The following is a 27,776-nucleotide window of genomic DNA, read 5'->3' on the forward strand; positions in this document are numbered from 1 at the left end:
ATTATCGTCATTAAAGCAACGAGATAACACAGAATTAATTACCATCCTCTCATGCACCAAGTTTTTTCCCGGTGAATTATTAAATTCCAAACAAAGGGCGATTATCAACTAATCGGCAAACGATCGTTCGAAAAAAAGGTCCTTTTCGTGAATCTACTAATTAGGCTACACACAGGAGATAGGATCTCCTGCGAACTGGGAACACGACATGTTCCAGGATGAGACTTCCTGAGGAAGGATTGTGTCCTTTGGGAAAGAGGTTTCTGTCGTTTTCGGCCCCCTAATGAAGACAACGCCAGGAAGCGTTAGCCTGCGAGTCCTGTTACGCGAAACTTAGTGTTTACCGAGGTATCTATGCCCACTTAACCCCGGGGTTAATTGCGTTCGCCTAATTCCTGCGTACACCGCTTCTGAGAAACCGGCGCAGCATGCTGGTAAATCATTTCGAACGCAGTACGAGGACTTTGAAAAGTAAAACCATTGATAAACCAAAAAGCTTGAAATTTCTTCTCCGTCGTTTATGAAAAATTGTATCGCTTTCTGTTTCACAAATATTTTTTCTGATCTAGATTATTGGCTATTATTAAGTTGCTACATATATGTATGTATGTAATTTTAATCTTCTATCCGCCTTGAAATAATTTTTCTAACGTTCCTTAAATTCCAATCTGAACCAAGTCATAGTACATTACGTTTGCTTCATCTAATGCTGATTATTATACAAAATGAAAGCTTTTTAAATCAATTTTAGCTTAGGGACAGCTAGATCTAAAATAATTTCTCGCTGCTTTAATAACTGAGCCGGTCACTTGCCAAATTGATTGACTCTATGAAACAGGAAATGGAGAAATGTGATGAAATAATACACATATGACTGAACCAAGTGCTTTGACACTTAACCTCTTAATGCTTCCGTGGAAAGTATCAGTTTGAACGGTACGCCACTATAGTGGCTTCCGTGGAAAGCAAACAGTTCGAACGGTACGGACCACTATAGTGGCTTTTGTGCCTCACGCGGCCATGAGCGCCGTCCCTGGGAGACAGAATTGCGGACGAGCGCGCCGTACAGTGAGCAATTTGGACGAAATCGGATTCAAAATCAAAGAACTTTCGACAGAAATGAGGTAGAGCGATGAAATTTTTTGTAAATTAAAGCTGAAACTATGTAGAATATGGAAAAAAATAGAAAGATTATTACCATCCAATAATTTCAACGAAAAAATGACTTCATTAGTTTTTGTCACAAAAATCTATTTTTTACAAAATCCTGAGGTCGTAGACAAATTTTGAGACCAGATTTGAAATCAGCGTGAAAAAATCTACGGGAAATGATGTATAGTATGTTAAAAAAAAATTTTTTTCCGCGCGTGGTATTGGAAAAACTAAAATTTTCTTGAATTTGTTCGCGTTTAACGAATTTTCTTGAGGTTAAAAAACGATCGTACCACAATCTCTCTATTTTCCCATATTCTACAAAGTTGCAGCTTTCATTTAAAAAAAGTTGCGGACGAGCGCGCCATTTCAAAAAGTGCAGTTAATCGATTTAGCCTGTGAACGGCTCAATTGAGTAATAGGAAAGTGTGGCTAAATTAAGGGGGCCGGCAGGGTTTGAAATCCATATGCTTATGCATGGGTCAAAACCTTTTCAAACTATCGCTTCAATATCGCAATGAGCAGTTTAAAAGTGGTCACTTGTGTTTCCTAAAAGTCCAATTTATGTCTGTATAGAGCCCAAATTTCGAATTTCTACCTCATCGGGGAGTAATTAACAATATTCGGCAGAAAATTCGAATTCTGAAGCAAGTATGACGTCACAAGATGGCTGCCGCTGAGAGATTCTCTTAATTTCGCGAGATTTAGTGTTCGTATCGAAAAAAGGGCTCTATACAGACATAGCGAAGACATGTACAAACACGGTGGTATGCATTTTTAATTGATTACTTACTTATTTAAGACGTAAAATGTCTAGAAAAAAGGCACAGGATAACATAGCGTGACAGTCAAGGCCAAATGCCTGCCGGCCCCCTTAAGTATCCAACCCTCAGGGTCTAATGAGTCCTTTAATTTAGGAGACGCCGAGTTGAAAGAGTAGATTTGGAGCCATCTGTAGAGTCAAACACCTGAAGACAATTTCTCGCATCTTCTCTCATAATTAAGTCAACAGCTGGTGTAGTTGAAAATTGAATGTTGCAATTGATTGATTGTTGCTTTGGATTCGGAAAGGTTTGAGAAGAAATGGAGGTGGACCTTTTGAGGAAGCATGGATGCTGAGCGAAGATTTTCCACGCACACCGTATATATCGAGCAGGCAACGACCTTCGAGGATCCCCGCGTCCGACCTCAGCAAGGATACTCGCAATCTGCGGTGCATCGGCCCGAGAGGCCCGAGAGAGGCCCGTCAGATCGGTGACTTTACGTTTCACACCTAGCAACGAGCTGCTTCGTGTGCCTAGGACACAAACAGGGGGCCCTGTATTTACTGGCCAGATATCATTCGAGCACTCGATCCAATGAAATTGCTCCGCCTTTCGAACGATCTTGCGCCTATCTTTGAATCGCTCCGATTATTTCAACCATAACAGTGACCATCCAATATTCATCCCTATCGGACATGTGTTCAAAAATTGCAAGAAGTTGTTCCCAAGTTTTTATACAATGTTACATTCAATCGAACCAGTAAAACAAAGTTGACCTTGGAATTGTATCAATTATTTCGACCAGTGACATATACAATATTTCCAATAATTACGGATTGTTATGCAAAATAAAAATTGTCGGCATCCATGGCAAGATACAGAACCTAGACATTTATTTCTTTTCCTAGCAACTTTAATCAGTGGAAAATAACGCAACTTAAATGTTGCTACTGTTTTGTATTCAACCTAGAAAATTCACAACAAAATGGTTCCCAGTTTCTTCTTCGTGTGAATACTAATCTTTCCATGTAATTGAATCGAAATTAATGAGGGAAATAAATGTTTACTTGGCTCCTGTATCTCGTAATGGATGCATACAAATTTTATGTTGCATAAAGATCGGCAATAATAACTCTTGCCTAGTTCTCCTTTCGAAAAATTCTTTTTCAATACTTCTGGTAGTTGTGGGTACGGAGTATTCACACCGATGTAGGTTCAAGTGCGAAGACTCGAATGATCGCAGCGGAGAGCACGATTTCTCTCCGGCGACACCGCAAACAACTTAAAGCCGCGTGCGCGCCGCTGTGTCACACGATCCTGACGCCGATCAGACTCCCGTGCAAAACGAGCAAGGATTCGTCGTCCTTTTCCTTTTTCCTCAGGAGGCTCCCGGTCTCTTCAGACCACCCCGTTGAACGCGACGAATTTTTGCCAGTTCGTGTTCCCTCGAGCATCGATTTTTCTTGCGGTTCTCGCGCCGAGGAATTTATTCCTTGAAGTCGCTCGCGCTTCTTCTGTATTATGTTCTTACTTGGTCAGATCCGGTGGTTTTCCGCGGTCAGCTGGCCATTCTAAGAATCTTTGCTAGTGGATCATCCCTCGTGGATCGTTAACCATTATTGTATCTGCTGGTACGTTTCTTTTCTTCGCGGTCTTATGTGCGCTATAATTTTCTTCCTCCTTTAATATTCGAGCATCGTCCACGCTAAATATGATACCCCTTTTTTTTACATTTGCGCATCGGCCACGATAAATATGACAAATAATCTTCCTTTTCCTCCTTTAATATTGGAGTATCGTCCACAATAAATATGATCAAGGATTGCCATCGTATCCTTTTTTGAATATTTGAGCATCGGCCACGATAAGGATGACAAATAATCTTCCTTTTCCTCCTTCAATATTGGAGTATCGTCCACAATAAATATGATCAAGGATTGTCATCACATTCCTTTTTTAATATTTGAGCATCGGCCACGATAAGTATGACAAATAATCTTCCTTTTCCTCCTTTAATATTGGAGTATCATCCACAATAAATATGATCAAGGATTGTCATCATATCCCTTTTTTAATATTTGAGCATCGGCCACGATAAGTATGACAAATAATCTTCCTTTTCCTCCTTTAATATCGGAGCCTCGTCCATGACCGCAACTTTGAATTCTTCGCTCTGTAAAATTTTAATATTTTGAACTTTTGAACCATTCAACCCTTAAATTTTTTAAATTTTCAGGGGCTTGAGCCTTTGAACCTTGAGGTCCTTGAAATTTTTAAACCTAAAGTTTTTGAAATCTAGAAACTGTGAAACTATGAACCTTTGACTAAGTACAGTGTTTACTCTATATATGTCCCAAATGCCTAGCCGATAAAAGTCGCAGAACTATCCCCACTGCCGCGGTGTATTCCTCGTAAGGAGCCATAATGCGAGGCCTCCAGCTTCGCTGTCCTTTTCTGCGTTCGGCGTGGATCAAGGAATAGTATCTCCTGGCCGATATATGTCCCGGCTAGACCCGTGTTTAGGACAAATATCGAGTAAACACTGTATTGATGCTTGCATTTGAAAATTAGTAAAAGTGAGATGACTTTGAACCCCTGAAGTTTTGAAATTTTCAAGCTGAGAACCTTGGACATTTTGAAACTGTGCATACTTGAACCATGAGGTCCTTGAAATGTTAGCACCGAGAGCCTTTGAGTTCTAGAAGCTGTGATTTTTGTGGAACATTTAAAACTTGCAAAGTCTTAAAAATTGATAAGACAAATATTCGTGAGGAAACGGTAGCAAAAATTGTAACTTGCTTCAGAGAAGTTTCACCTAGGACAAGTCCTGCAAAAATAGAATGTCCTTCGCACACAGTAAATTGTCCACGATAATGAGAAACCGAGGTCCTTTAGCGAATAGTCGACCGGTCGATCGGAAAAAGCAGTTAAGGGATAATCGATCTTCCAGAAAGGCTCGGTTAAGCAAACACACTTAAACGGAGCCCTCGATCGAGGCTAGACAAGATCATCCGCGTCCCCTAAAGACGATCATCATCCTCCCATTATACCCAATGCCCGCGGAAGCTTTGATTGCGAATTAACCTCATTAACGGCGATTATCGTTCGCATTAATGATAATGACTGGTCTGGAGAGGTTGCCGAGGCTGTCGAAGAGTAGCTCGGTCGTGGAAGAGAATTAAATAGCCACGGGAGGTAACGCATTGTAGATGAAAAATTAATCCTGAAAAGGATGAAGGGGTATTCGATAGGAAACGTTCTTTACAGACCCTAACCTAGGCTCGGGAAATTAATAAGTGATCATTTTCTGCCGGATGGGGAACATGAAGAGTGTTGAAAAATCGCCGAAGCATCGACGAACATGAATGGAAGAGTGAATGTTTCACGAACGATCTCGTTAATTACAATCAGAAAATATCTGGACCAAAAAACCACGGTTTTAAATATATTTAATTAATGTACAGAATTTCTTCCAAGGCATGCGATTATGATAAAAAGAGAACAGAAACCATGAAAATGTACAAAAGAAGGATGTTAACGACCTTCGAACCCTTTGAACTTTGAACTTTGAACCTTCCAATAATCGTTTCGTAAAAATGAGATTTGGAGGAAGAAATTAGTTTCTTTGGGACTAGGAGATAGTAAAGCAGAACGATTAGGTTTTTGTTAGCAGGGTGCAAGGACAAACGGAACGCTGGGAGAACTTTCAGGCCAGGTGACTGCGATTACAGTGACCGAAATGGCTCGTAAACGCGTCCGAGAATTGCAACAGTCGGCACACCGAAACGCGTCCGCCGGGTTGCGAACAATGACTGAAACAATTACGATAGCACGGGGCAGAAAGGGAGCGGAGATTGGGATCGGTTTTACATTGTGACTTGATTTAGTTTATATCCTTGCCACAGAATCGGAACGACCCAGACACGTCGGCTCGAGAAATTGCTTGGCGAACGCGCCGAAGACTAAAGTCGCCGAACGAGTTGCTTTTGTTCAACCTTTGGAAGGCTTTGAACCTTTAAACCCTTCAATTTTGAACTTTTGAACCTTTGAAGCTTTGAATATTTGTAAATTTGAACCTTTGAATATTTGAATAATGGAAATTTTGAACCTTTGAATATTTTAATAATGGAAATTTTGAACCTTTGAAACTGAATATTTAAAAATTTGAACCTTTGAATATTTGAATAATGGAAATTTTGAACCTTTGAATATTTGGATAATGAAAATTTTGAACCTTTGAAACTTTGAATATTTAAAAATTTGAACCTTTGAATATTTGAATAATGGAAATTTTGAACCTTTGAATACTTAAAAATTTGAACCTTTGAAACTTTGAATACTTAAAAAATTGAACCTTTGAATATTTGAATAATAGAAATTTTGAACCTTTGAAACTTTGAATACTTAAAAATTTGAACCTTTGAATGTTTGTGTATTTGTAAATTTGAACCTTTGAAGCTTTGTATATCTGTAAATTTGAACCTTTGAATATTTGAAGAATAGAAATTTTGATCCTTTGAATATTTGAAAGACTGAACCTTTGAAGCTCTGAAAATTTGAAATTTTGAACCTTGGAATATCTCAAATGATTGGAACTTTGAAATTTTGAACTTCTTTGCCCTTGAGCCATTAGACCCTCTAAATGTTGGGACCTTCAAAACTCGCAATTACAAGAACAGCAATTTTTGCCAACTAACACGTAGTGCCCACAGAAGAAATAAATTATGCCATACATTCCGTTGGTACTAACAACCCTAACATCGTGAATTAATGTCACGTCTGTCACGACATCGTCTCCCGAAGTCTAGATAAACATCCCAGAACACGCAACACGTCTGTGGGAGTGTCAATACAGCAATTAAACAGAGACGTTTTTGAATTCTGTTACAGGATGACGGCGGTATCGAATACTTCAATACGATAGTGGTGCAGCCACACCTGAAGCTGGTCACGAACCAGGGCAGAGGTTTTCACGTGAGATGTCGGTACCAGACTCGAGACAAAGTGGTAACGAACGATCAGACGCACGTGGCCATGTTGCAGTCCATGCCGTTGCAGGTGAGAATGCATTTCTTTCCCTCAATACGCATAATTCTCAATATAATAGTTTCTCACTTTATGGTGACTCGAAAATCTCGTACTAGGAAACCCATTATACACAAAATTCACAAATCGTACAAAGCACCTTGTTAATTAATTCCTTATCAAAATTGAGAAAGAAGAAATTCAAAGTACAAACAAATAGAAGTCACAGAAACTTCCTTCGCACCTAAAGAATTGATGATCTTTCCAGCATGAAAGACTTATTCATACATAAAACTTAATACGTTCTTCGAAAGAGCAAGTACCGAAGCAAAGGATATTATGCTAAGCTAAATTCTCTTTTCTGTTGTTCCTCATTAAAAATTTAAATAAGGATGAATTTGCGATTAATTTTTCTTAGAATTACAGAATACGTATAAAGAATTGCAGAATTTGAATAAGAATGGAGATTGGAAAAATTTGAATAAAAGTTTTCCAAGTCTATAGAAAAGGGAGACGAGTAGGTGTCGGGTTTATGGAGGTTTATGCAGCGAAAATAGAGGATCGTGGTCTAGAAAGCATTAAGAGGCAACCAACAAATGTTCTTGACAGGCAATAGCTCCTATGCCAGGATGCACGATGAAGATCTTCAGCGGAGATCCAACGAGGCATCGAGTGGCGGAAAACGTGAAGATCGGGGACCCCCTGACCTTGGTCATTAGCATCGACAAACAGGAAATGTTCGGGCTGAAGATCTCCGATTGCCTGGTGCGCGACGGACTCGGATGGGGGGAGCAAAGGCTCATAAACGATGAAGGGTAATTTCATATTACGTTATTTTCCGTGAATCACTTATTGCCTACATCCAACGAGTTTCTCTTTCGTGATTTTTTCATGAGTTACGCTTCCCTGTTTCTCACGGGCTCCGGGTCACCTATTTTCTACAATTATTGCGCTTCCTCTTCTTCTGAAGCTCTATTTATCCTAGCCTCACGAATGTCTTTCAATCCTCTGCGAATTCCACAGTTCCTGCGCTGTGCGAACATTTTCTACTCAATTTTTCAATTATTAATTGGTTCCTGTTCTCTGTAGGGTTCTTGTTTAACATTTTCACAACATTTCTTTCTCTCCTATTTTAATTATTTTATTATTAACACATTGACTGTCGAAACACAGCCCTAAAAATTGAGTATATCAGAATAATTTAGTTGGAAATATTACTGGAAAAATAGAATTTATCATATTAATTCTTCATACCTTATCATGCAGGCTTCAATTAATAAAGATTGTTGCCTTTCGTATCTGACAAATTTTAATCAAATTCAAAAAATTGATTTATGAAACCTAGTTGAAGAATAGTGTCGCTCATGTGTCACGCATTAGTTACTTTTTCCACGAGGCTCAGTCCTGGTGAATTATTTTTGTATATATTCTATGGTCAACAACTTTTGTATTCTCTATTTTCCAAGAGTATTCAGGATTCTTTTGGAAGTTGTTGTTCTTTACTCTTTGGATTCCTGCCACGTCTGTTAACAAACACCGTTCCGAAGAACAATTCTACTATCTATATGATCGTATTGACCACGTCACAACGTCCGATGAATAATTCAAGAGCCGGAATTCAAAGTACAAAGCGGGTCGGTTCACTGACTTCTTTTCATAAGCAAATCAGCTGATGCGACGCGGTCAGGTTGCTGCGCGGACACTTTCCCTCTCGACTAGTTCAATGCGACAAGGGGACACCCGAAACTTATGTCACAACTCGACTACTTTCAATTTCTGTGCCCTAAAAAGCAGAAGAAACCGAAGGAGACCTTCCATCGTCGGGCTTGTGCTTCAGAAATTAAAGGAGTCCTTCCAACGTCAGCCCTGCGTCCTAAAAACAAGAAAAATCCTTTCAATAACAACGTCCGTGTCCTACAAATTGAAAGAGTCCTTTCATCGTCACACGCGTGTCCTAACAATCAAAGAAGTCCTTCCAACGTAAGGCCTGAGTCCTAAAAATAAGAAAAACCATTTTACCATCAAACTCGTGTCCTAAAAATAGGAGAAAGCCCTTTTATGATCAATCTTGTATTCTCAAAATCAAAGACAGTCCTTTTATCACTATTCTTGTATCCTAACAATCAAAAAGGGTCCTTTCCTCGTCAAACTTGTGACCTAAAAATAAGAAAAACCATTTTATCATGAAACTCGTGTCCTAAAAATAGGAGAAAGCCCTTTATGATCGATCCTGTATTCTCAAAATCAAAGACAGTCCTTTTATCACTAATCTTGCCTCCTAACAGTCAAAGAGAGTCCTTTCATTATCAAACTTGTGACCTAAAAATAAGAAAAACCATTTTATCATCAACCTCGTGTGGTAAAAAAGTGAAAAATCCTTTCAGTAGTAAACTTGAGTTCCAAAAATAGGAAAAAACCCTTTTATCATGAACCTTGTGACCCGAAAATGAATGAAACTCCCTTCGTCATCAGACTAGTGTCATAAAAATGAAAAAGTCCTTCCAACGTGCCCGAAAATAATAACAATTCTATCACCGTCGAACCCATGACAAAAGATTGAAAGAATTCTCTAACTATGACGACCTAGACTTAGCTGCTTGAAAGATAGAACGTCTGTTGAAGAAGAGACGCGAGTCCCATCGATGTTTGCTCGTTCGCGAGCGTGGTAGTTCATTAGCGGGATAAAATATAGTAATTCGTGTTCGCAGCGTATTAATTATCGCAAATTCAATTCCTATTCCAGTTGCCCGGTGGACGGAGAGATTATGGGACAATTCACGTACAACGAGGACAAAACGGAGGCGAAGGTGAACTTCCAGGCGCACAAATTCCCTTACACAGCGAGTGTCTACTACCAGTGCAACGTCAGGCTGTGCGTGAAACACGACGGAGGATGCACCAACACGGTAATAAGAAAATTCCGCTTTCAACCCGTTAGGTTCACGCGGTTCAGAGAATCCCCCATAATCCCTTCCCCTTTCATGCCACCATGAATTACCCACACGATGATCATCTTTTAATGGTATAATAATCATTTAGCAATATCGGATCAAACGGGAATCGAATCTTGCGAATGGCTGCAGGATAGCCAAGCAACCATATCCTCTCATAATGCCTATTTATAGCCACAGGTTCCTCGATCGAAACGGGAACGGAATGTCCGGTTGGGAGTTTTTACACACGATCATTTAATTACACACGATTATCTAATGCGCTCTATATCAATGGCACTCAGTGAAAACGATCGCTTCGCAGTTCCTTTGAATGGTGCTTGCTTTGTTCGGACGGATCGACTCGACTTTTTAATCAAATCTGATCAGCGTTTAGCTTAATAAATCGTTTCTGTTGTACAGAAATTTGAAAAAATCGTCTAAATCGAATCAGGGTAGAAACCCAACGAAAGTAGTAAGAATGTTATTAATGGTCAAGAAGTTTCGTCTTTCTGCAACTAGCACACAAATCGAGAAAAAATTCCGTTGAATCCGGGACGCGTGTTACGCGACCGTTCCACCGTTCGCATGATCGAGGATTCCAGGTTTTGGAGTCTGTCCAAAACAGGCAATCACTATTCCGTTGTTGCAGCCGCCAGCTTGCAATTCGGTGTCGAGGCGACGCAGGGACACTGCGAATGACAACGCGGTGAAAAATGTCGAGGGCTTGGACGGTGGTACACCAGCAACCATAGAGGTCTACAGCGGACTATACGTGAACGAAGCCTCGGACGTTGGCTCCAGGTCTGATTACGCCGATGACGTCGTCAGAGAAAGGGTGAGTCTCGTTCGTACGATTTCGTGATCCGAGTGATGATCGTTCTTGGAAACGGCGGCCGACCTTGGCAGCCGATTGGCAAACGGTGATTTTGCAACCGAGTGTCCTGAAAAGCGAATTGACGAAATTAGACCCCGTTTGACTTGTTACAGAACCTTGCGGTTCAAGCAAGTTTTATTTATAATCTGCTTAACCTCTTAAGCACTCTACGCCACTATAGTGGCTTCCGTGGAAAGCGTCAGTTTGAACGGTAACGCCACTATAGTGGCTTTTGTGCCTTCTGTGGTCAGGGGCGCCGTACCTGCGAGACAGAGTTGCGGACGAACGCGCCGCACAGTGGGCAATTTGGACAAAATCGGATTCAAAATCAAGGAACTTTCGATAGGAATGAGGTAGAGCGATGAAATTTTTTTTAAATGAAAGCTGCAACTTTGTAGAATATAGGAAAAATACAGAGCTTGTGGTACGAACGTTTTTTAATCTCGAGAAAATTCGTTAAACGCGCATAAATTTAAGAAAATTTTAGTTTTTCCAATACCACGCGCGGAAAAAATTTTTTTTCAACATGCTATACATCATTTCCCATAGATTTTTTCGCGCTGATTTCAAATCCGGTCTCAAAATTTGTCTACGACCTCAGGATTTTACAAAACATAGATTTTTGTGACAAAAACTAATGAAGTCATTTTTTCGTTGAAACGATTGGATGGTAATAATCTCCCTATTTTTCCCATATTCTACAAACTTTCAGTTTTAATTTAAAAAAAATTTCATCGCTCTAACTCATTTCTATCAAAAGTTCTTTAATTTTGAATCCGATTTCGTCCAAATTGACCACTGTGTGCCGTGCTTAAGAGGTTAATCGAAACAAAAATCGTTTCTACACATTTTTTCATTAGACTGTGCAATTTAGAAGAATACAATGATTAAGAGAATTTAAGGGCTACTGTCAGCTGCTTTTTCAAGTTATGAGAGAACGAAAGAATTTTTTACTTGGTTCCAATTTCTCTTGCAATTCAAACAAAGAATTTTAAAAAATATGCCAGTGTATGTAAGAAAATAAACCTTCATAGAGGTTTCAGAAATAAAAAAAGAATTCGATTAAAAATTCGCATAAACGATTGACAGAGAAACGATCTAATTTCCAGGCGACCGACGACTCAGACAGCATCTGTATCTCGCAGAGGAGCTTCGCCATCGGCATAGCAATCGCCGGTCTGATCCTCATGCTGGCAGTGGTGGCCGCCATTTTGGTGCTGCTCGCAAAGAGACGACATAAGAGCGTTTCAACGACAGGCTCGTCCATCTACAGCGGCCCGTACACGAACACCGCGTACAGTCACAGCAGTTAATTGTCCACCACGAAGAAACTACGAAGAACAAAGAACACGAGAGACGATCTACGAAAACGACGACGAAGAAGTAGTAGTGAAGCAGAAGAAATCGAAGAGCGACGAAGAAGCTCGAGAAAACGAGGTTCGAGCTTCTGTCAGAGGAGTCGATTCAGTCGACGACCTTGAGGAACGATTTTCCGGTAAAAGAGTATCGGTTCTAGGGTCGCGGCGAGGTGCAGAGAATTTAGGTGGATTATTAAACGAGATACCCTTTGCTCAACTTTGCCGATGCTGTTGTCTCTATTTGTTCATCGAGGAAGTAGATGGGTCCGGACACGTGCGAACAAGGTATCAGGACGAGTAAACGTGTGTTCAACGCTATCTTCGTATCGTTTAATGGAGATCTTGCCGTCGTTTTGGTAACTCTCGCTGTGGGTTCCACGAGAAAACTGCTTTTGTTTGAATACGTGCTTGTTCAAGGTCGCTGGACGCAATTATGGGCAATTTTTAAGGAGAGAAGTAGCTCTTTCGTGGAGAAAATACGATTGCTCTTTCACGAAGGTCCACTCTAATTCGTCACATACGATAAAAGATTCTCAAGAAAGAACAAATTGCTCTTTCGTGGAGAACTCCTTGAGGGAGGACGAAAAATTGCTCTTTCGTGGAGAAAATACGATTGCTTTTTCACGAAGGTCCACTCTAATTCGTCGCATACGCAAAAGATTCTCAAGAAAGAACAAATTGCTCTTTCGTGGAGAATTCCTTGAGGGAGGACGAAAAATTGCTCTTTCGTGGAGAAAATACAATTGCTTTCTCTCGTGGGTAATAGATTCCAAAAACAAAAGATTCTAAGGAGAATTGCTCTTTCGCGGGGAGCTCTTGGAAGGAGCTCAAAATATTGCTCTTTCGTGGAGGAAACAAAATTGCTCTCTCGCGAAAGAGAAAAGGAGCTGTCCAGTGTAGAGATTGGTAGCTCATTAACGGGGAGGAAAATTGCTCTTTCACGAGGGAGAAGGGGAGCCGTTTAGAAATTACTTTTTCGTGGACAGAACAATGGCTCTTTCCCGGAGGAAAGTCTGCCCCCTCGTGGAAAAGAACAAAAGCTTCCCTTCGAACCCGCAGCGCAGTTTTCACTGTCCTTTCGATACTGTCGTACTATGACCTAATTCCATGGACTACTAATTCCCCACAATTCCATGGTGTCCCTTGAACTATCGTTTCGAGCACGTGCCGCGACCTACGCCCTAGAGAAAAAAATCGTAGCCTAGCCCCGACTTACTTGGAACGAATCGACACGAACTTGTAGGATTAAACTTTAATATATATATATATATATATATATATATATATAAATCTATAAATATAGATATCTGTATGTTATATGTATACATAATTAATATTATTATTATTCTATACATACTGTATACTAGTCCGGTATACGCTGTCCTAGCTAACACTAGCAGCCGCACTAAAAAAAATGAAAAATGGCAAGCACCATACGGATATCTTCCCCATGTCTATCACCGTTTATCGTTCCCCGGTAATTTAACTTAAATCGTCCGTGCAGAACGACCACGGTCTAGCGTTTAAGGTGAAGTCAGCTAGTACAGAGGGATTGTCTTAAGCGAATCAAACGCCCCAGTGATCTTCTACGTAACGAATCTCCTTGTTTCTTCGACTGACGCGCCGACTGTGGCGCGTTCACTGTCCTCCGTCCATAGCAATACCCTTTCCCCCTCGTATTTATAGTCACCCGAACGTTTCGTGCTGTTTACGTTGGTGGGAAACTATCTTCGATTGACCGAGCTCAGAAAATCTGCCGAAATCCTCGTTTAACACGTTCACTACAAGTACAGAAAATTAATTTTTGTTGCCTTCTAAAATCTACATTTACAGCTGTCCTTGATTGGTAATTAAAGTGTTGAATAAATTCATGAAATATTTTGCAACTGTTCGACAGTGAACGCGTTAATAGTGGCCTAATTAAAGAACCTTAATTTGCTGGGAATTCCAGAAATTTCGAACTAGAAGACAAAACAAATTGGAGTTCTCGTTGCAATCATCTGTTTGTTCTGAGGTAATGAAAGCATTTCATTGATCATGAGGAATGATAGAGACTTCCGGTAGCGTTTTTAATTACAGTGAACAATCAGGCTCAATCCGAGACTAGTTTCCACAAGTTTAAACGAATTATAGTTCTCCTGACCGGCAACTTGATAGTTGCACGGGATGTATTGGTTATTACGTGCTTCCGGTGAGGCGACGTGCTTCGTGTTACGTGAGATTAGGTTACGTTGCCGCAAAAACGAGGGTATCTAGCTGATCCAGGCGATAGCTACCAATTATCAGATCACTATGATAGAGAGCACAGCTGTCGGTACGCTTCGTATTTCCGGCAACGAGAGCCAACGGATGAGTGTGGCGTAAAAGCGAGTGTATAATCCGATTGTAATCCATTTATAACGCTTAAACGTAAAATAGTTTAATTGAATCGAGGTGCTGCTCCGATGTCGGTGCTCTCTCAGCGGACCGCTTCCGGTTTTCTGTGGACGAACTCGCTGAACCTCCAGAAATAGCTCCTGCTTTCATCTAAACACAAACATTTAGTCAGAATCTGCCAAAAATGTATATGGGCCTCAACAATGTCTATTCAAGGCCTCTTCACGGTTTACTCAAGATTTACTCAAGGTCTGCTAAATTTTTTATCAAATTTAAGGCCTACTCAAGGTCTACTGAATTCTTTATAAAATTCAAGACTTCTTCCAAGCCTACTCAAGATCAATTCTAGGCTTCTTCAAGATTTTATCACGGTCTCATCAAGACCTGATCAATGCCTCATCAAGGTCTACTCAAAATCTATTAAATTCCTTGTGAAGTGAGCCAGAGGATCTAATTTCCAAGACTGTGAACGGTTTGTCCACCGAAATCGGAGACTCCATCGATTCTTCCGCAATCGAAGATCGATAGGAAGAGGTTTCTCGTGCCGAACACTATTCTTGCACCGGTTTCAATAGCGCTATCCGTGCACGAGAATCCAGAGAAGCTGAAGAACCGACTGTTAGAACCGTTCTTAACTGTTAATCGTCGCGAACGAGAGAACAAACTGCGGATAGCAGTCGCGTAACTGGGTCCAACGTGGTGGTGGGTACACATCGTAAAATTTACATTTAAAGAGTGACAATGGAGGACACGCCAGTGTAACTCGTAACCCATGGATTCGAAAAGGATCTAGACGAAGTTATCTGAAAAAATTTCGATTCGGTTTACGGAGGCGATTATACGCTGGCGACGGTCGTTCTTCGAGGATTCGTCTTTGCTTTTTATGTCTAACGGGAACGGAGCGTCGTTCGAATTTCTAATTGTTCTTAAAAAATTAATTTCTGTATCAATAGCATATTGAGAAATGGCTTCTATCTCTTTTGATAGCAATTCTTCATTGCAGCCTTCAATTATTGTTGAGGCATTATCTATTTTTTGAGTTTGTATTGTATGAACAGTTTGGAATTGAGTCGAGTTCAAGTAATTAATTGGATTTGTATCGATTAATGATAAAATATCGATATGAAATTTACTGATTAATTGGAAATTCTGCGACGCAGTGTTCCGGAAATTGGAACCAAGTGCAATAACGTCGAGCGATCGACGATCCTGAGGACTTCCGTCGCGGATTGGAAACACCCGACGAACGTGTATGACAAACGTGAAAGTCAGCGTTCGCTCGTGGCAATTGGCATTGGTTCATAGCGACATTGGGGACGAAAATGCCTGTATAGAGACTTTTTTTAAGGACACGCGAAACTACTGATGTCCCGCAACGTTTCTCTGGACCCTTGTCAACAGAACCTACAACGAACTTGTGTAAATAACGAAAACGTAATAAATCTTGTAACCATAAACCAATGGGTCTCTTGAATTACTCCTTTGACATTTTACCCACGCCGATGTAATCATTCTTGCGGTAAGCATCATTGTATCAGTTAATACACTACCATTTCTGTAATAGTGAATTAATTCGTATAAACGAGGTTCGGATAAAGGAGGTTCTACAGCGTCATATTCAAACGCTTATATAAAAAAAATAATCGCTATAAGGGAACAAAATTTAAAAGAAGACGCCATTTTGGATCACGGAAGAAGTAACCTTGACTCGCCAATACCGGCGTCCATTAATTACAGTTAATACCTGCAACCTTAATCAGCATCCCCGTTATCATCCTGATCATCACCACCATTCTTCCCATCATTTTCAGCACACACACACTAGATACATAATAAATATGAATGTTACCTGTAACAGAATATTTTTCGCGCCAGACGCCATGTTGAATCGCAATGAAACAAATTCTGACTTACCATTTTTAAATTCCATTGATTTCGCTCGAAATCTTCATCTGATGTCATCCCATCCGCGTAATCGTTATCATCTCAATAATCACCATCATTTTTCATACACACATCCACGCACACTGGTTACAAAATCAGATAAATTTAAATTTCAGTGGGGACTGAAAATCTTTCGCGCCAGACGCCATGTTGGATCACAGACAAGACTTTGACTTACCACTGTCTTCGTCGATCGTAGTTGAAATCTGCAAGCTGAAACGACTTGATTCGCATCCTCGCAGCCATCACGATCATCGTCAGCATTCTCGCCATCGTTTTTCATACACACACCCACGCACACTAATTATAAAATGAAATGAGTCACATTTTCACAATTGGACACACGATGTTCATAGTCTTGTCAGTCAAGTTTATTTTAGACGATCAAACAAAGATACTTTGCATTCATTCTTAATGATTTGACAATAGGACTTTGTTTTCTTACCATTCTGGACCCTCGAAACATCATTTAGATTTTTTTTTTCCTTAATTTCTTGGGCGGATGATGCGGAGGTCTCTTCAATCTTCGAAACCATTACGAATGAACATTTTCAAAAAATGACGCTAGAGGCGCTGTTGTGCAGGGCTGTATTCTATGCCGTCCATATTGGGTACCTATTTCATTTTTATATATTTTCCTATTTTTCTACTATATCTTCCTTCTGCTAACAAAAATTTCCATCTGTTTATTATTTTTTGCATAAATATTACTAATTAAAACACATATAACTTTAAATAAAAATTTTATATAAGACTATAACAAATGTACTTAAAATAAATTTTCTTATCAATAATTAGCAACGTTTAGCATTTTCTAACAAATTTCAAGTTGAATTAACGATTAAACGAAATCCCTCCTAAGTACCCTAGTGTTACAGCACTGAAAATCACGACTACTTCTAGCGATAATGTCTTAAAACTATGAAATTATAACTGTTTCAAATGGACAGAGGAGTAATTGAAAGGTCTCGCGAAGTATCAAACGAGAGTGTCTTTTTTTTATTGAATTATATATAATTCGTTTTTGGAAAATATGATATATATATGTATATAATATAACAAGAAATATAATTAGACTGACATGAGTTCTATCAAATTGTCCGGCTCTCTATGATGTTGTGCATCTTTGGGTTGGTAGTATAGCTCTTTGTTTCCATCATACAATACCTAATCTCACTCCCACCTTCTCGGTCACCTTTCGCGATGCGTTTTGCAAAACGAATCCTCTCCGATTCGTCGTAGTATTCCTTGCTATTCTTCCTCCCATCCCACGCACACACACTCTCGCTTCCCATTTACTCCGTCAACATGTCCTCCATGTAACTCTTTGAGGATCATACAGCTTCACCAATCCTGCAACTACTTTTGTACCATTTTATTTTGCACAGAATGATCCATCAGGAGTGAGATCCTATTACAACTGAAAATGGTCAAAACGATTTTACAGCATGAAAACAATCTCTACTTGAGGACCATTTTCTTCAAGATAATTAGGGACATTTATAGAAAAATTATAATTACATCTTACTTCACCGCTCGACATCTGCATTGTGGAACGAATCATTTTTCTCGAAGCTCTGTCTCTAACGGATCACTCTGTGCAACGTCACAGAAAACGTCTTACTAATTAACACACAAAAAATTGTACAATTCCATGTTCAACGCATATCCACCTGGATCGAATGCCTGCCAGCCCTGGGCCTCAAAGAGTTAACATCAATCTTAACAGTGTTTGGCCCGCAAAGTATCAGTGAATATGTCTGAACTGTCTTCTCCACCCAAAACAAATATAAATTGCTCGTCTATCCATAGTCAACTCGAATCTGAATGATTGACAGAGCACAAGCGACCAGCTGAGACCGCACACCAAGCTCAGTTCAAAAAGGAACAAGTCTAAAGCTACAGAGTTAAGCATAAAGGCACAGCCATCGTTTATTCTTGTACCGTGTGATATGTCCAAACAAAAAGCAAATAATCAGGCATGGTCTAGAAAGGATGCGAGTGTACGGTCAGCTTGGAACTCTGTCTGAATCACACCGGTCCATGGGTGTCAGCCTCAAACATGTTCACCGAGGGCGAAATCGTGGCAGGATACTTCGCTCTTCAACAACGAAACGTTGAGTTCACGCCAGCTAACACGTCTGATGCAGAGATGGGCAACATTTTCAAGCGAAACAGCTCTCAAGAAAATAAAACATACTAACAAACTTGCAGATCGCTCGTCCATCAACTCTGCTGCATTCTTTGGGTCTTCTTCGACCACATTTTCATTTCTTTTGCGATTGCATATCTCTTCACTTAGTCGATTCGTATTTTGTTGACGGAGAACACCAAACAAAATTGCAGCAGGGTTAAAGATAAAACGTCTAATCAGAAAATAAGATACTTACATTTGAATAAATAATAAAAGTGATCTCTGAGTTGTTCTAACAGGGGCTGTTGTCCAAGTGGTCCCCTCTGATTGTGATGAAGTTCACATATAATATAGAACTCAGTAGCATTTTAAATAGGGGGTGAAAATACACCTTGAAGTTGGGGTTGTAAACCATGCTTGATTGTTCATCTTAGAATCCAATAATTATCGAGAAAAAGTTAACACTTTAAAAATTATCGCTTAATTAATGATTTCAAAAGGAATTCTTAGATATTGTAGTCCCAAACTTTGAAAGCTGTTTCCACTCCCTGAACATGAATAAAGTGGCGATGTTCATTGAGTTCTGTGTTATATGTAACTTCCCTTGTAAATAATTATTAGACTGCTTATCTTTATGCAAATATAGATCCTTATAGATTGTTCTTATAGTTTCTTACAGGCTGATCATTTTCATTCTTTTGCCAAGGGGTCTAAATAGATTGTATGAGTTTTAGGGGACCAAGAATACTATGAATGCATAAGAGACACAGTCTAGTAATAATCTAAGAAAAATTGTTGAATGAACGTTCGGATTGTTATAATTTACACATGAAAAATGGAATTTCGTCCATCGACGGATCGAGAAGGTCAGTGGCGGACGACTAAATCTGTTTTCTGTGTCCCGCACAGTTTTCGAACAGAAACAAATGAGTGAGACAACGAGGACCCAAGGTCACTGACCTTTGCGAGAACCGGATATGCGCGAAATCGACGCGGTAAATTCAAAAATTCCATGGCTTCTCGCAGAGCCGTCGAATGAACAAAATTCCTTCCTGATCGAGTATGATGGTCGTGAATGAATCTGCAGCTAAATGTGTGTAGAAAGGACTAAGCAACGCATGTGACAAAACAGAAATGGTTTCGCTAACGAGTCGTCGACGTGCAATCAACGGAAGGTGATCAGGAAGATGTGGACTCCTGAACGAGAAGCGTCATAAATAAACTTTCTTCGTCTCCTCTTCTAATGAAACGCATGCTCTGTTTGCTCTCTTTCTCTCTCTCTCTCTCTCTCTCTCTCTCTCTCTCTCTCTCTCGCTCTCTCTCACACTCTCTCTCTCTCACACGCGAATTTTTCTCTTCACTCTCGCTACCATCAATCTCCTTTTGTTTTATGTTGCATACAAAAATAGTAGGAAACGAACGTGAGGTCTTGCGAAACTTACAATGACTTTTTTTTTATCACCCGTTCTCCTCGATCGTTAGTTAAATAGTTCCTTAGATCATCCGACGACCGGATGCCATCATCGTTTTCGGTGTGCTCTCTTTCCCTCTTTCTCTCTCTCTCTCTCGTTTCCCCCTCCCCACCCCGACCCTCATTCTAGCATTGTTTTTTTAGAATAGCCCAGGCGAATTTACGAAATCACTTGTGGCGATTGTGCTCGACACACCTGCCCGACCACCTGGACATGTCCTCCTAGTCTTCCACTTTCAAAGTCATTGTACATTGTATCGAAATAAATAGAAATGAACAGACTGCCGACCCCTATGCAAACTTCCGCGTTCTTTCTCCATTTTGCAAAAATCAGAACAGCAGAAACATTTAATTCGCTGCGGTCTGTGTCTCCAAAGACGATTACAATACACTCATAGTCCTAATAATCATCCACTCGACTTCTATCAGCTCAGACCTGCAACATCATTACAAAACCATGAGCTTATTCCAGATGTATTCTTTTGACAAACTTAGACTACCATTACTTCATGCTTGGAGCGTTATTACAGTTATCAGCTTATTCCAGATGTCTTTTGACAAACAGACTACTATTCCAGATCTTTTGACAAACAGACTACAGCGAAGATCGTAGAAAGATGGTTGGACGATGAAATAGAAATTCATTTCTGTTATACCGATTCGCACGCGTTAGAAGTGCATAATGGCCAGCAGTCAATAGATAAATGAGTCGATGGTCGTCAAACGTGTACGATTAATCGAGTCAGGTGGAATACAGGGGCGTCGAGCATTCGATAAAAGCGTACACGCGAGCGAAATGAATAAATAAATAAACGTGACCGTGCAATTGGCGAATTACGACTTTGGTTCAGCTGTTCTGGTCGCGTTTCGACGCGCTCCCGCCCGCGAGCAGCCACCATTTTGAACTTGCGCTAGCACCTGTCCACGGGCTTCGTTTAATTTCATTGGCACCTGGTCTCGATCATTCATGAAACCATTGAAAACCACGGACAGGTTGCCTTCAGAAGCGTACAGGGTGTCCCAAGACGAGAACTCTAATCAAACACCGAAGAGAATTAATTCCTGAAGCTCTAAACATGAGACCGAGCTTCCTCTTCTTCTCAATTTTCATTAATCTAGATACCTTTAAGCACCGTTCACTTTAAAATTACTTTTCTGAACTAGCCTTTCGAAGCATACGTTCAAACTAGTGAAACGATTTGTCATTTGTGGTTACGGTTATACATTCCACGAAAAAGTAAACAATCTTTCGGCCAAAATTTCATTTTACCATTTTCTAAGCATGGCCACTATTTTTAACGTGCTCCGTAAAGTTTACAGACATCATAAGACACCCTGCGCACGCAATGATACAGAAAATGATTCAGAGAGAACAAAATGTCGGACGCTGCTCGCGGGCGGCTCCCTCCGTAGCCGATAATCCTTTTTGGTTATTTTTTTGCTTCTTTTCCGCTTTTCGTTAATTATGTCTTAGAGAGATTCGTGAACTGCTTTTTTTTTTCTTCGTGTGTGTATCTGTACGCGTGTCTGTCTGTGTATGAGTATGTGTATGTATGTATGTATGTATATTTTTTCATCATTATAGGTACAATTATCTTCATTAATCTCTACGACGACTTTAGGTACAGTTAAACACTACGGTTGTGCGCCCATCTCTTTAAAATCCAACGATCTATACGACGTCTGGGTCAAACGAGAACAAAATGGCACCAGTTTGTTCGAAGGTACCATTTTGTCGAACGGTTCCAGGATCTCGTAAAAAGACAGGCACACCTTCACCTACGTCCTGAAGTACAATTCACCGTAAGCGAAGCTTTTGGATGGATTCCACTTGGTTTTTTTCCCGATCGGGAACCAACGGGGACCAAATACTCATCAGCTCCTGAAGAACAAATCTCGGACAAGATCCGAAAAATCGGTTCCTCAACATCCCCAAAACCGGAGAAGCTTCGTCGAGAAGCTCCGAGGCTTGATCCCCGTTGATCCCCGAATTGTTAATTATTTTTTTTTTTCACAGACGGAGACGTTATTTTTTTTTCTTTATTTACGACGATCACGCGTTACCATCACCGCTGACGAACTGATACACTGAATATTTTTTCAGGTTTCTTTATGATCTCTCGTTAACTCGGACATCTTGTGTGTAAGTACCTGTGTCTCTTTTTGTGTCCCTGTGGGTCTGTGTGTCTGTGACTCAGAAGCGTGCCGTGAAAAGCTTTGGAAGACGAATCATAGTTACACCGTGTGCGAGTTCCTCCTTTTACAATTTAATCGTACTGGCTAAGGGATTTTACCACTATGGAGAAAGAACAGTATTTTGTTTCGTTGATTTGGGGCACTCGGAGTAGACTGCGGATTTTTATGTGAAATAAATGTATTCAAAGAAGAGTATGCCTATGTTCCTTGACAAACAAGGATTTAGACCAAATTTTAACAAACTTATTCAATTCTTTTAAGCTTTTAAGCTTTCGCAGCTAGTGATTTTTATCATAAATGCAAATCCGCAGTCTACTGATAATACTTCGCGTTTACAATCAGGGACGATATATCTCTCCATAAGAAAAAGAATAGTGTTAATAACATAGTAACACACAAGCCAATTTTGGTAAAACTACTATGAAAGATACTTCTTAGGAAAATGTAGGGCACGTATCGTTTCCATTGGCCATTGTCCACGTTGAAGTGTGGTTACAAATTCTCACAGTTAACTGTTGAAAATAGATTGTTGAACGCAGTATCGACCGGCGATTATTTCATAATTTTATAAAATTCGTGTTCCGTTTAACAAATCCTCCAACAGCTATAGCAACTTTAACCATGGACCAATGACTCACCCTCAGTAACGTAATCTAATAATTTCGTTCTTGATTATCATGTAAAAGAAGATTTTTAAACTTCCTTTTGGTATAATACAATTATTGAAAATACTATTAATAGGTTTCCGGTAGATAAAGTGTTAAGATGCCTCAAACAATATTCAGTTTCTAGCCAGGTTCTAGTTAACTAATCGAAATTGAATAATTAAGCAAATGTTTCCGAGTGTGTTCAATCGTTAAAAGTCTCATTGGCGTAGCTAACTGTAGGCTTGTTTCTAGCCGTTTTGTCAACACTTTGACAACGAAGTTCATATTGGTGAATCCCCTTAAAGGCAGCGCTCTGACTGAACGTCGATATCGATTCTCTTCTAGACAGGCGGAACGAAACGTGAAAAACGATGTCGAAAAGGCTCCTCTTTCTCTCGACTGCTAAGCTGTGATGGTTTCGCGCTACTTAACTACTCTGTGTCGAACTAGATATATAGACCATGTACTGAATACGTTTACAGGTTCACTCGGAGCGGCGTCAACTTGTACCGAAATGATCGTCGAAGATCTCAAGATCAATGGCGTCAAAGAAACTAGACACGTGGTTCACGCTGCGTTTCCGGGAAACGCTCGAACTTCGACTGCGATGCAGGTCGTTCCATCGAGAATATTTTTCCCACAAAATCACAAAACAATATCCTCAAGATCACAAAATTTTTCATCGCGAAAATCGTTAAACAGTGGAACTTTACAAACGTTCAAATTCTCATGGAACACAAATTTCGAACATTTCAGATCGAATTTGATTAGGTCATCGCGAATGTTTGTGTTAGATTCCTTGTATTTTAATACGAAATCGGACACGAACTTTAGCATTGGCCTAATAAAATCCTTTCCGCAATAACAGTTTGAGTAAATTGAAAATAAAACAGTATTCAGTCGCATTAAATTATTTCTTTTATGATTCTTTGAAGGTTTATTGACAATCGAATGTTATAAATAGATAATTTAAAGTAACAACAGTTCGATCGAATTGTACCTTTCTTGAGAACAGATTCAGTGAGTTGAAGACAAGATAAAGCAGTGTTCAGTGCCATTGAATTTTTCATTGTAGATGATTCTTAGAAGATATTTATTCGCTATAAATGCATAGAGTTCCACAGTCTATGAATGAATCGTTGTTCTCTTCAACGAAACGAATGCGAAAAGGCTCGGGAACGACCTGGATCTCGTCGCAAAACAACCGAGATTCGCCAAGTCGCTATGAGCCCTCGGCGAAAGCCGGTTTCTAAAAGGCTCTCGATATCAAAATTGAGGTAGCAAACAATTTCGCTCTGGATCGCGGCCGGCAGCGATTTTTCTTCGTTCCCGTTTAGGGTTAAAGCAACTCTTTGGTGGCAGTACGCAGGAGAATCGGTGAGCAATGTCCCTGAACGAACTTTTGTGGCCAATCCCGTGGGATTCGCAGCAAATTGTAAACGTACTCAGTAAACGCGTACATTACAATACTCGTACATTAGTGTTTATTATTATTTTATATACTGATTCCCGTGGCAACCCCGTACGGTTGGTCCAGGTCATCGCCGTTGTGTTCTCGTATGCGTTTGTATTTTGTTTATGTTTGTGTGTGTCCGCTTTTAAAAGTACCTCTTCTTTCACTTTCCTTAAAATTAAATCTCACATTCATATAGTTATCTGTAAAACCGCGATTAAAATATCTCCAGACATAATATACTGTATATATATATAATATATATATATATAATAATTATAATACGTAAAATTCTGTTCAGTAACTCTCTGTACGGTGTACCACTGTGTGTCTATCGTGCCCTACGCCTTCGAAAAAAAAATGAAAAAAAAGATAAGAATAACGCACATTCGTATCTGATCTTTAGCGCACACGTGTATATAGAATTCTTTGAATGACTCCCCCCACCCCTCCCGATCCCCAATTGATCTTGATGATAGTTCGAATTTTCTTAATCGATACAGATGACTTTTTTGCTCGGATATTCGGTCGTTTTATCAAAAAGTTTTCAGTGACTGCATGTATGTGTCTGTATATGTGTGCGTGCGTGTGTATTGTGTATGCGTACGTGTGTGTGTTGTTGTTGTTTGTAAATCGTTCGATAATTAGAGCGTTCTCCGTTTGCTCGAGTATATTTTCCCATGGCGGCGGTGTGCGCTCGCGTACCCTATCCTCGTTGATGATTAAAAGTACGTTTAATTAATAAGAATCGTGTTTCGTGTCGGTGAACCACTGGTTCGTCGTCCAGCTCCAATTGTTCGATTTTTTTACTGTCAGCCTTCGACGATGTTCCTCCTCCGTCTTCACGGTTTCCTCTTGCTCTCTTCATCGTTCCTCTTCATCTCGCTCTTCACGGCTGGACCAGCTACCTAATATTGTACCAGTTGATTTCGACGGGTGATTGTCACCTTCACGGTCCCTGCAAGATGAGAACAATTACTTCTGAGAGCAGCGTTGACCGATTTCCACGCTCTTTGTCTTCGTCACATAAAATGCCGGTGAGTTTTGCTGTTTTTTTTTTTTTAATTGTGCAAATCACGACTGCGAGTAGAAGTACTCTGGTGTATAGTGTTCCACTATCGGCAGACAATACTTGAAAGCATCTTATTCTACACGAAATAAAATAAGAAAGAAATCGAGAGTGATCGCGTGATTGCTGTTCGGCTTTGTTTTCAAATTCGAAACGGTTCCCGCGCTCTCTGATCTCGAGTTGCGCACTGTGCCCCTTGCGCAGGCAACCACAGTGCACAATTGACTTTAAAGCTTCAGCATTTAATATTTTACGCACAGATCTGTGTTTCTGCGATCGTAGATCGATGTAACATTGTCTAAAGAATGAATATTCAGAACTATTTTCTAATTTTTTTAGAAGAGCATACAAAAATTGTTAAAAGTATGATTAATGAGTGCTTGCGTACCTGTGTACCCGGTTGCCTGCGCAAGGGGCAACGCTTACTGATTTGAGAACAAAACCGAATTTACTTTCGATTTTTCTTTTATTTTAGTTCGCAGAATTATGCTTTGAAATATTTATTATACCTTGCTGAACACTGTGAATATCGAGACGTATTTGAGTAGATCGCAACACGACGGAAATCGCGGGCTGTGTGAATGACCAAATTGTTATTGAAGAAACATGGCATTTTCCACGAGAATCGTGCGATACAAAGCCCAACGCTACACAGTCTCACTCAAACAGAAAAGATAATGAGAAATGTATTAATTGTGCGGAAACGACATTCACTTCGACTAATCTGAAGGCATACTTCTGCATAGTACAGTATTTCCTCGCTACAGGTTCCACTTCAATTGAAAATCAGTGAGCTGCTATAATAGCCAATGAAGCCATTAATTACACTCTTTTATAAATATTTTTTTACAACAAATTTCAAAAAATCAGACATTATGTTATTATAAAAATAATATTACGAACAATCTGACTGGTTACCAACATGTTCCATTGCAAATCGTTTTAGAGCTCCAAGGTGATCAGTTAATTTTTCATGGCCCGTCATGAACGATGATAAGAATTACAAAAACCGCGAGATTATAGAAAGAAAATACTGTGACATCGCCTCTGCGCATGAGCGTGTAAGCGGACAGTGCACTGTTGTATCGAAAATGCTCAGAAAATTGAAGCTTCCCACTTTGTGTGTTTATAATAAATAGTCACAGGCTGGTTTGGCGAATCCCATTCATGAAAATGGTAAAATAGGAAGCATCTTTCCAGGCATACTTCCACACGAACAAATATCGACCAGAAGCGAATTGAACGCGGTGTGAAAGAAGCGCCTATGGTAAACAATGTGGTTTTACACCGTGTTTGTTGTAGTATTTTATTACTGATGAAGATTCTGTACCTTAGATCATATTGTCTTCCACAGGTCTCGCTTTTAAGGGGATACACAAGAGATACGTGTCAAAAGTTGTGTTACATTTCTTTTCTTTTTTTTTTTTTTCGTTCTTTTGTAAGCGGAACAAAAGGAGGTAGAAAAAACGTAAACAGAGAAAGAAAGAGAGAGAGAGGGAGAGAGAGAGCTTTCCAAGCAGAACGTATCGAAACGAGCCGAACATCTAATTCTTATTGATTCTAGATCACCGTGTTAAATAATCGATCCTTACCTTCTCTGAGATCTTTCGGCACGTTGGACGAGAGCGACGGCATGGAAGGAGTTTGATAAATATTGGGCCGCGGGCCTGCCGGTGGCAACGGTGTTACTTTGGACCTGATCAACAAGTTCCCATCAACAATCACGAAAATTCAATTACCACTTTGTTAACACTTTACCTACCGGCAACTATTCAATAATTATCAACACATTTCATGCCAATCTAATTTCATATGATTCGTTCCGTGGTTGTTGCTTTTTTCACTGATACCCTGACGGCAAGCTTCCGGTAGCTGAAGTGTTGAACGGACATTTCAACAGCAAAGCCTTACCTCTGTTTACGAATTTTCTGATTTCTGCCATCGAACGAGGTGGGGGTGCCAGCGCCTGAGGTGTTCGACGAGTACGAAGGCGGTCGATACGGCCGTGGACAACCTTGAACAACAGGTGGTGATGGTACTGGTGCATACTGCAGCCGCGGGTTAGCTGGTACTCCGGGATGCATCAATCTCATATCCCCTAGAAACGACGTAGACGTTCTTACATTCCAACAATAATTCAAGGACTCATTTAACGAGGTGGCTTGTATACCTTGAACAAGATGGACACCCTGATACATTGGCAGTGGGTACCGTGGTTGGGGTTGTGCGCTTCTGTCCCCGCTCCCACTTCCGAACAGCTCGTGTGCTGGAGTCGGCGACCTGCTGGTCCTTTGAGAGTTGCCTGGCGTCGAAGCTCGAACACCAGCAACGACCTGCGAACAGACCTACATTTTAACGCACCCTGTTCAGTTCGAATAAT

The 27,776-nt window shown here is 40.1% G+C and overlaps 2 protein-coding genes and 1 long non-coding RNA gene across 9 annotated transcripts in view; 1 reads left to right on the forward strand and 2 right to left on the reverse strand.

Moving 5' to 3' along the window:
- The window catches only part of Pio (zona pellucida domain-containing protein piopio), a 146,685-nt gene extending 134,504 nt beyond the window's left edge, over positions 1-12,181 (forward strand). The window contains exons 5-9 of the mRNA XM_076798109.1: positions 6,807-6,974; positions 7,551-7,756; positions 9,685-9,847; positions 10,524-10,709; positions 11,858-12,181. Of these exons, the coding sequence (XP_076654224.1) occupies positions 6,807-6,974; positions 7,551-7,756; positions 9,685-9,847; positions 10,524-10,709; positions 11,858-12,061 (927 nt within the window). The 3' untranslated portion in view covers positions 12,062-12,181. The remainder of the gene's footprint in view (positions 1-6,806; positions 6,975-7,550; positions 7,757-9,684; positions 9,848-10,523; positions 10,710-11,857) is intronic.
- Positions 12,182-16,507: 4,326 nt separating this feature from the next.
- LOC143356273 (uncharacterized) lies at positions 16,508-16,962 on the reverse strand. The gene is made up of 2 exons (XR_013082649.1): positions 16,872-16,962; positions 16,508-16,726 (listed from the first exon to the last, which is right to left on the reverse strand). It is a non-coding gene; the product is annotated as an uncharacterized LOC143356273 (long non-coding RNA).
- A 5,095-nt stretch (positions 16,963-22,057) lies between these two features.
- The window catches only part of LOC143359886 (uncharacterized), a 73,535-nt gene continuing 67,816 nt past the window's right edge, over positions 22,058-27,776 (reverse strand). For 5 of the 7 annotated variants that reach the window (XM_076798280.1, XM_076798259.1, XM_076798233.1 and 2 more), the window contains 3 exons: positions 27,308-27,729; positions 26,989-27,092; positions 22,058-25,285 (listed from right to left, as the gene is read on the reverse strand). In XM_076798280.1, coding sequence (XP_076654395.1) covers positions 25,236-25,285; positions 26,989-27,092; positions 27,308-27,729 — 576 coding nt within the window. In that variant the 3' untranslated portion in view covers positions 22,058-25,235. Of the gene's footprint in view, positions 25,286-26,726; positions 26,757-26,988; positions 27,093-27,307; positions 27,730-27,776 lie in introns of all 7 variants that reach the window. The other 2 variants (XM_076798250.1, XM_076798241.1) reach the window with 2 other exon arrangements.

This window comes from Halictus rubicundus, chromosome 1 (genome assembly GCF_050948215.1).
Source record: "Halictus rubicundus isolate RS-2024b chromosome 1, iyHalRubi1_principal, whole genome shotgun sequence".
In the NCBI taxonomy this organism is placed as follows: Eukaryota; Metazoa; Arthropoda; class Insecta; order Hymenoptera; family Halictidae; genus Halictus; species Halictus rubicundus.